Below are 8,923 nucleotides of genomic sequence, written 5' to 3'. Positions count from 1 at the left end.
TAATTTCATCCATTCCTTCGAGGCTTCTGTTGAACTTGGAATTGAAGCTAGAACTCAAGTCTGGGGCATCCATTGAGACTTTTTCGGACAATTGGACCATTGCTACAGAATCTGAGGCTCCGCACCGTGTTTGGGGCTAGAACATAAGCCCATTCAAAAACATATGGGGCATTGAATGGCCAACCTGTCGAATTCTCAATTGCACCAATGTAGATGCTAAATCAATCTTGTAGTAGGGTCGACCTCCTTAAGAACCATGGTCGATTGAGTTCTTCCTAAAAACTGAAATCCAAACTCTTGTGAAGCGATCAAAAATGTTACTTTTCCTCGGTGACTCGACCTAGTACTTCGGTTTATCCATTGAATCATCTTCCATAGGTATGCCAAGTGTGACATAGAGCCATGACTCAAGAACATAGTTATGTCAAATATATGGGATCTGTTTATCCATTTTTGTTCAAGAGTCTTTCGTCATTGAAGTTGAAACCCTTTAACATGGAGTCTTTTCCCATATTCGAGCTTATAGTACTTTCGGAGTTGAAATCTTAACAACATCACCCATCATCGATGAAGTTTTCTGGATGTTCAAATCAGCAACAAAGAATTCAAACATTTCAAAGCTTTGGCTTGTAGAATCCATCCTAGTCGAATGAAAACTATAGTTCTCTAGATCTGCAATCATTCTTTTTGAAGCAGCAAGATCAACTTGACTTACTTCACTGCCGTATGAAATACCAACAATTGAGCATTTCCTGAATTGCATATGATTGCACGTTATGTATATGAATTGTCGAACAACCCTATGCGGTAAAGGTGCACCTAGGCCAACGTCAATTCTCTAAGCCTACCTTGCGCTTGAGGCTATACACACTCACGTCTAAGGGCGCCTACTATTTGCAAGGCCCGTCACAGACCAAAGCTTTAACTGCATACAGACAACCTCAGAGAGGAAAATCCTTCTTGTGTGTCCCCCATGTATTTACTTAAGAAAAGACAAATAACATTTCATATAAAATTATAACAGAATTGCCTAACCTTAAAAAACATACATTGTTTTTACCAAATTATTTAGGAAACATTGCCTAAACATTAAGCTTACAGACAACTTGTGGCAGAAGTTTGCATTACCTCATAAGTAGCATATATACACCTCAGTATTGAAACCAATCTCATCTCCTTTTACATTTGTACTAAAACCTCTTGGATGCCCAAAATAAATTCCTGTCATCATTAAAAAAGAAGTGCACCGATCAACAAACTACTTTTTCAAAATATAAACTAACTGATTTTAGGTAATCATTTAAGATAATTTGAGATGCGCTATGATAACCTCCAGTAAGCTCTCTAACAACCATGAGATCAACCCCCTCGGCAACTTCTTTCTTCAATGTTGAGGAGTCCACTAACTATTGAGAAAGGTCAATAGTTACACTTCTATTAATTAATTAAATAAATATAATTAAAATACAATAGTAACAGTAACTAAGCATATTACTTGTGGCAAAACAGTTGCGGGACGCAGATTCGAGAATACACCAAGACCCACTCGAAACTAAAGTAACCCAGTTTCTGGCTTCAAATGTTTCTCATTACTATCCCACGTATACCCTCCAATGGCACCAAGAAGAACAACATGAGATTGCTTAACAACAGAAAGAGTTTAATCTGGCAAAGGAACACCAACTAAATCCAATGCAGCTCCACCAACTGGCATTTCCTTAAACTCAAACTCAATGCCTACAAACACAATAACGAAGTTAATAAATAAGCCAAATGGCATGAACTTAATTATTATTATTATTATTAATTACCTTGTTGAGAAACAGCAAGAGTGAGAACTTTTTTAGCAACAGAAATAATTTCAGGACCAATGCCACACCCAAACTCGAAGAAGAAGAAGAAGTACCACCCAAAACACCATCAGTAGTCTCATCTTTCTCGTATAGGGTTTCAAAACCATCTTCACCACTCAAAAACCCTTCTTCCTTCTCATTACCATCATCATCTTCAAAAGTTTTAACACTAATACTACTACTACTTAATTTACGGCGACTATGTGTTTGTTTAATGTTTCAAATTCATAATCGATGAAAGTGGTGTTCTTATTAAAACGGAAGGAGAAGAAGTATTATTATTACCCCGGTGAGCCCATCTTTGTTAAAAAAAGGTGTTGGGAAATGAAATGATGAGGTGGGGGTTTGAAAAATGTTTATCTTTTAGGAATGGATTAGATATGATAAGGTGAGGGAGAGGGGTTTGGAAGAATGAAAGAGGCGTAAATGTTGCACCATCGGTTTTTTTTTTTTTTGAGTTTGGGGTGTTTAACAAAGGGGTTGGGTTTTGTTTTGTTTTTGGTTGTTTTAATTACTTAATTACCCACTTGCGAACAATTCATATTAGGCGGTATTTGGTTTTTTTAATCCCTAGTATGGCTTAAAAGACCAAAGCATTTTTTAAAAATTGCTAAACACAACAATAATAAGGTTAAGTAAGTAATCAACCAATTAATTATTTTTTTAAGTAGGGACTTTTAAAAAAATCAGCTGACGTGGCTCACTATGAGCATCCTGGGAGAATGGATATTAATGTAGGTAAGATACGATTTAAAAAATATAAGTGACTATACTTAGAAAGTTCTCCTCTCTTTTCTTTCTAACAAAAGTAAGTAGAAAGTAAATTAGACAAATTCATATGCGAGAAGTCGCCAAATCAGTAGGTCGTGTACGAAACCATTTATAGCTCTATATATGGATTCACATTAAGAAAAATTTGAGACACGAATTATCTTCGGAATTGTACCCTTTGAGGGATCAAGCCATACGAGATCTTCCCGAACTATAGCACTTCGATATAACAACTCGACAGTTCAATGTCATAACTCAACAGTTCGATATGACAACTCAACATTTCAATTACTAACAATACCAAACACATAAGACATTATCAAGTATGTAACCCTTCTAGGCCATTAAAAGAGAACATATAGGCATGCTAGAAAGTCCAACTTTCACATAAAACTAAATACAAAAATTCCCTTAATCTAGTGAAGATGAGGAGTTATGGACGAAAACAACTCAATCGTCTCCAAGCTACCCCACCTTCAATTTGATGCGCACTCTCCCTCTCTTTTATCTTCTCAATATTCCCGAAATAGAAAAATTAAGTGAAATAGGGAATCTTTTACAATAATCATGCCCCAAAATAAGTAGGGATGTAAAACGGGGTGGGTCGGGTCGGGTCGGGCCTCATACCATAAAGCCCGTATAACTTTATGTGACCGTCTCCATTCCGATCGACCAACCACCGTTTTGATTCTTTCATGAAATTATGTTGAATTGAAGTTTGATTTTTCTTTTTGAGGTTACTGATATGGGTTTTCTTTGTTCGATTTGTGTGTTTTTTATTTTATTTTGGGGGATTTTTATTCCATTAGAAGAGTTAGAAAAAAACCAAAGAAAAACATTACGAGACAATTTCTCTAAAGTAAAAAGGACCAAACAGTTTCTAGAGTAATTACTGGTCGAGTACTACTGAATTTCACATGGCCAAACAGAGCATACAGTAACCAATCATTTGTACAACGTGCATTTACGACGTTTTTCTCTATTTATAGAAACTATTGACTCTGACTCTCTGAGCATCAAAACGTCTCGGACCTTTCTTTCGTTCAATCATTACAGAATCGTTGTATGCGACATTGAGACCTTGTGTTATAACACCCGACATAACATCCAAGTTAATGATTTGAATTTTATAATCTCTCAATGACTATAAAGACCCATAATTCTCAGATACCATCGTATAATTTTCTGCAGAGGGACATCACACAAACCCCCTTAAGAAACTACTTCTATGTCACATAAGACCCATAATTCTCAAAGACCCAAATACCATGAAATCATGAATACCAAAACCCAGAAGCTGGTATGTGACACGACGCTAGAAGAAATGTTATCACTGATCCCAACAAGAAACCTGCACTGACCAATTGAAGGATTGAGGAAGGTAATCAGTCCAAGGCCATCAAACTCACAACTTCGTGAGTTCTGTTTCTGCATTTGATAGTAACTGTTGAAGGCATACGAGATGTTCCCTTTGGCTCCAATGGCATTGCAAGATCCACCGTAGTTCAGTGTCGTGCAATCTGCAGCACTGCAAGCAATGTTAAGGTGGTTCGTCATCCCACCTGAAAGATCACTGTAAGGGTTTGCTATGCACCACCTTGATGGAAGATACTGAACGTCTTTGGCATTCTTCAACAATCCATTACCTAAACCAAGATTCAATTGGTACTTGGCTTGGCCATCAAAAGAGAAAATACCCCAGTGCCTCTCAAAGTTTCCTGGAAGTGTGCTCTTTGCCCCTTCATCAAGTAGACCGAAAAGATAAACATCCATGGGTGGCACCCCTGGTCTTAAGGGAGTTCCTTTGTTACTCAGGACATGATTTATGAGACCTTGATTAAAAGCTCTCGCAGCAGTGAGGTTTGCATTAGGAGCTCCATCTGTGGGCCAACCCACCTCACCAATGACTATGGATATCTGCCCGTAGCCAAGTTTGCTGAGAGCAGCAACTAACGTGTCAAGGTTTCCATCAAATGCATTGGAATAAATATTCTGCCCATCTGTTACGGAGTGAGATGTCCCTTCAAAGAATGCATAGTCTTCCGGGAAATCGGTATTTTGATACAGATTTAAAAATGGATATATATTGACCACAAATGGAGAACCATTGGAGTTGAGGAAAGAGACAAGTTGAGTTATGACATCTGTCAGTTCAGGTCTAAATGTTCCTTGAGAGGGAAGAGACGACTCATAGACATCAGCATTGCAAGGAACTACCAGTTTTACATAACCCACCAGATTTGCCTTTGCTAAGGATTGTTGCAGGTTAAGCAGAGCAGGGACAACGTAGGACTGATATTGACCTGAGTAACTCGTAAGGAAAGGTTCATTCCCAACTGCAATATACCTGTAGCCACATTGCACAGGTCAATATAACTTCTAGAAATATATAATTACGATGTCTAGAACTGTAAGAACAAATTACCCAGCAAATAGTAATCCAGAAAATTTTTAACAGATATTTAGACAAGAAATCATCTCAGAGTATAAGGTTATATTCTTCTTCTCTTCAACTTCGTTAAAGGACCAATTGTATTAGAATAAACAAACAGGCTGACAACTTTTAGATGACCTACAAGGGGGACAAGGGAACTCCCCAAATGATCATATCCATAAATGAGAAATCACCTCACCAGGACATGGTCCTCCCCAGAATTTTTTTAACGAAAGAAACACACCCATCCCGTAAGAGCAACAGGTATGTAAGGCATATTTTATCATATACCTAAAAGTTGTATTTTCTGAAGGGATACCTTGATTTTGGTATATTTTTAAAAATTACGCTTTTGTAAGGCATATCTTTAGATAGATTTCATGATAGATTTCCTTAATTTGTAGGGTGTTCCCCTCCTGAACATACAAGGAACATATTCACTATACTCTTTTTTATCTTCATAAAATCCCCTCATACAGAAGGGAGAAAATATCGTTAGATGGAATTTCAGAACCCAAAATTATAGGCCTAGGAACCACGGGATTGGTGAAAAACTGAAAACCATAGCAGGATTTGGGCGCCCATGAATCGGATGAGGGATTGGAAAAAGTGAAAGAAGATCCTATACGTATTTGGTTACAGAACTCGTCTATTAGGATTCAACCACCCAACCTAGCTGGAGCAATTGTGTTGAGCCTAATTAGGAACGAGGGAGGCTAAAGCAAAATTCTCATGAAGCCCCTATTCTCGAAGGACATACATACTAAGACATGGAGAAGTGGAGAACTCAGTATGTAACTAAGTACCAAAGGAGTTTTTACACAACCATGGTACTTCTCACAAAGATGTGTTGTCCCCACCGCCAAATTGTATCTAACAGAACTCGTAAAGAGAGGAAGAACATTATACCTCTCCTAAGTCCAAACACTATACCTCATAATAGTTTCACTGTTGCACACTAGACCACTCTCCCAAGTCCCAATCGAAGTAACTACAAGGCTCTCTTCCCAAGAAATCCACAACCACTTTCCAACAATGACATTATTAAACTAGTGCAGATGCAGACAGTGAAGAGTCTCTGAGCACAGACAATCCCTTACCACTAGATGATACCTACGACATTCCTCATAATCATCCAACGAGACTAGATCACTAGACACCTCTTTTTCCTCTTCTTTGCTTCTGAATTTGCTGATAAAACAAAACTCAGAGCTGATGGAAACAGACACACCGGATTGATACCACAAAGAATGACAGATAAGATAATGAAATTGTAAGTGCATTTCTAAAATGCACTTGTAAGAATACTATTTGACATGGTAAATATTGTAACCTTCACTGGGGAAAGGAGGGTTATAAGGGTTTAGGAGAATAAAGTTGAAACTATTAAAAAAGAAAAAGGAAAAGGAAAAATGTGGTTTGTTTAGGATGCAGTGTTCCTCTTATAGTTAGAAAGAGTAGAGTTCATCACTTCATTGGTAAAAAAAATGTGAACCATCTAGTAGCTAGTTCAGATGTCTGCCAGATTTCTACCTTTGCATCTACAGAGCAGCAGTGGGAAGAGGAAGTTAAACTACTTGCCCTGATTTTGTTATCCCACCTAGGCACAATGCCTTAATTAGTTGCAGTCATTCATAAGTTTGACTAGAAGTTCCCTCTTCTTTCGTTTACACGGGCATGTATAAGTATGGGGAGGGGGATTGCCGTTCAACTGATAGTCACTGAAGAAGACCTATTGCATTCAAACAAGCAATACATATATCTACAAGATTCTCATTTTTGGAAGAAGCTAATAACCCAAATAAATATGTTTCAACTGGGAGTAATAACAATAACTATCCACTCGACCTTCCACCTCACTTAAGACCCACATACACATACATAAAATAAATGTCAAGAAGAAACTTCGTTCTAAATTCCCAATGGGTCCATTAACAAGTAGAAAGCAAGTAATTGTATAAGCAAAAAATAAAGAATAACGCCAATATTCTACCACACAAACACCACTATAAAACAATCAAAACTAGAAAAAGGCTCAAATGTTTATTACCTTATATCAGCACCATATTTGCCAACATAACTGGAAACATTCTGCCTAACCCACAAATCAGAAGCAACAGAAGAAGAACTAAGAACACTCAACATCTCATTTGGAATCCCAACCATAACTTGAATCCCACTACCCATAAGAGCTCTTAAAGCACCTGGGTCAGCATCAAAGAGTTTAACTTTCTGTATTTTGTTATGTTTCAAAAGATCCACTACAATGGAAGGAGATAGTCTATGGTATGAAACACTTCCCCAGTTCACACCAATAGCTGATTCTACCATTTGTAGAGGTGGCCTTGAAATAAGTGTTAGTGTTATGAGTGAAATGAGAGCTTGGGAGTAATGGGTATGTGCCATTTTTTTAAAGAAAGTGGGAGACTTCAAAACATGGCTTGTGTAAGTTTGGAGTGTCGGAGAAGTGTGTTAGTTTAGTAACTGGTAAAGGTAAAGGCATGTAGAACATGGCAGTTGAAAACTTTAATAATTACTAGAATGGTGCACGTGCTATGCACGTTTTTCTATCTCCTCTCATCCTACCATTTCTCTCTCTTCCACGTGTCCATCAAAAGCCCCCAACAACTTTAGATAAAATTAGGTAAATATCTAAAAAATAGAGGGGCAAATAACAAATGACGAAGTAACCGAGAGTTACATAAAAAATTAATAAACTACTGTTGCGGGACTGTAGCTAACAGTCGCGTTCTTTAAAGTATTTTAGATGTGAATGATATTTTCGGTAAAGAGATTTATAATCATGGTTAAGTTGCTATCACGTGAAAAATCAGTCCACTAATTATGTCGACAAACTACCAATAAAAACAAAATCAATAAAATAATAATAAATAAATGTGAAAAAAAATTTCATTCCCCCTTTTTTTTAATGCAACTTATGTCTTATTGACTTATTGTGTTGTTTTTGTTTTTGTTTTTTTTGATAAAAGCCTTTAGAAATAACAACTTTAACGGGTAACTTATTTATTGTACATGTCAATAGGGGTGTCATGGGTCGGTTCTGAGTTGGTTATTATTGGTTTTGGTTTTGGGTCTATTTTTAGCGGTTTCTATCAGGTTCGGTTCTTTCGGATTTTTTCTTATATTTTGAAAACCCATACCCATTAATTAAGTCGGTCCAGTTCCGATTTTGGTTTTTTATCGGGTTATACATTTTTATTGCTATTTTTTTTTAGTTATATAACCGATATAAAAGTTGGTTTACGGCGACTATAACACTTGTCATCGATATTTTTGTCCCCTCATAAAAAGTAATGGTCCTAAATTCAATAATAATATTTGAAAATTATCTAAAAATTTTAAATACATTCTCATACATTATATGCATGTGTATATTTTAAATCGAACATATGTATATTATACTATATGTAATGCGTCGTATATAGAATAAATATCACATGTACCACAATTGTTAGTTAGCATTGCACGTATTCGTTATCTAATATATATACATGTAATATACCAAGTACGTACACGATCATGCATTAGTTAATATAGACAATGCATTAGTTAATTCATAGTATATCGACTATCGTGTAAAAAGCGTGAACACGTAAACATTATTATTAATATTTATAATACACATATTTAATGTAATATTATAAAAGATGCATTTAATAACACACATTCACTATTATGCTAAATGTTATATATATTTAGTATAATTTTATACCTAACAAATATATACTATATATAATAGTAATGTTTGGGTTTGTCTTTATTTAGTATAATATAATACTAAATTCTTTATATCAAAATCAAACTAATCGGTTCCGGTTTCGGTTCGGGTATCTATCGGTTTTTT

At 36.2% G+C, this 8,923-nt stretch overlaps 1 protein-coding gene and 1 pseudogene across 2 annotated transcripts; both read right to left on the bottom strand.

The window, feature by feature from the left end:
• Nucleotides 1–912: 912 nt before the first annotated feature.
• On the bottom strand, nucleotides 913–2,005 carry LOC147498903 (3-isopropylmalate dehydrogenase, chloroplastic-like; annotated as a pseudogene). Its single transcript, XR_015196973.1, has 5 exons — nucleotides 1,997–2,005; nucleotides 1,812–1,884; nucleotides 1,496–1,737; nucleotides 1,331–1,406; nucleotides 913–1,221 (listed from the first exon to the last, which is right to left on the bottom strand). The product of XR_015196973.1 is annotated as a 3-isopropylmalate dehydrogenase, chloroplastic-like (transcript).
• A 1,474-nt stretch (nucleotides 2,006–3,479) lies between these two features.
• Nucleotides 3,480–7,574, bottom strand: LOC147498902 (glucan endo-1,3-beta-glucosidase 5-like). Its single transcript, XM_086560755.1, has 2 exons — nucleotides 7,109–7,574; nucleotides 3,480–4,971 (listed from the first exon to the last, which is right to left on the bottom strand). The coding sequence occupies exons 1-2, from the start codon at nucleotides 7,462–7,464 to the stop codon at nucleotides 3,876–3,878; spliced, it is 1,452 nt and encodes a 483-aa protein (XP_086416881.1). The 5' UTR covers nucleotides 7,465–7,574; the 3' UTR covers nucleotides 3,480–3,875.
• Between the last annotated feature and the right edge of the window lie 1,349 nt (nucleotides 7,575–8,923).

This window comes from Coptis chinensis, chromosome 5 (assembly GCF_015680905.1).
Source record: "Coptis chinensis isolate HL-2020 chromosome 5, ASM1568090v1, whole genome shotgun sequence".
Lineage (NCBI taxonomy): Eukaryota > Viridiplantae > Streptophyta > Magnoliopsida > Ranunculales > Ranunculaceae > Coptis > Coptis chinensis.
Note: the sequence above shows the minus strand (reverse complement) of the source record. Positions and strands in the feature narration are given on the sequence as shown.

What these genes read in the sequence shown, in the direction of transcription:
- LOC147498902 (XM_086560755.1), bottom strand. Translation starts at nt 7,464, where the DNA reads ATGGCACATACCCATTACTCCCAAGCTCTCATTTCACTCATAACACTA. An exon ending in AAATATGGTGCTGATATAAG is followed by an intron (nt 4,972 to 7,108) that starts GTAATAAACATT and finishes ATGTGGCTACAG; the next exon opens with GTATATTGCAGTTGGGAATG.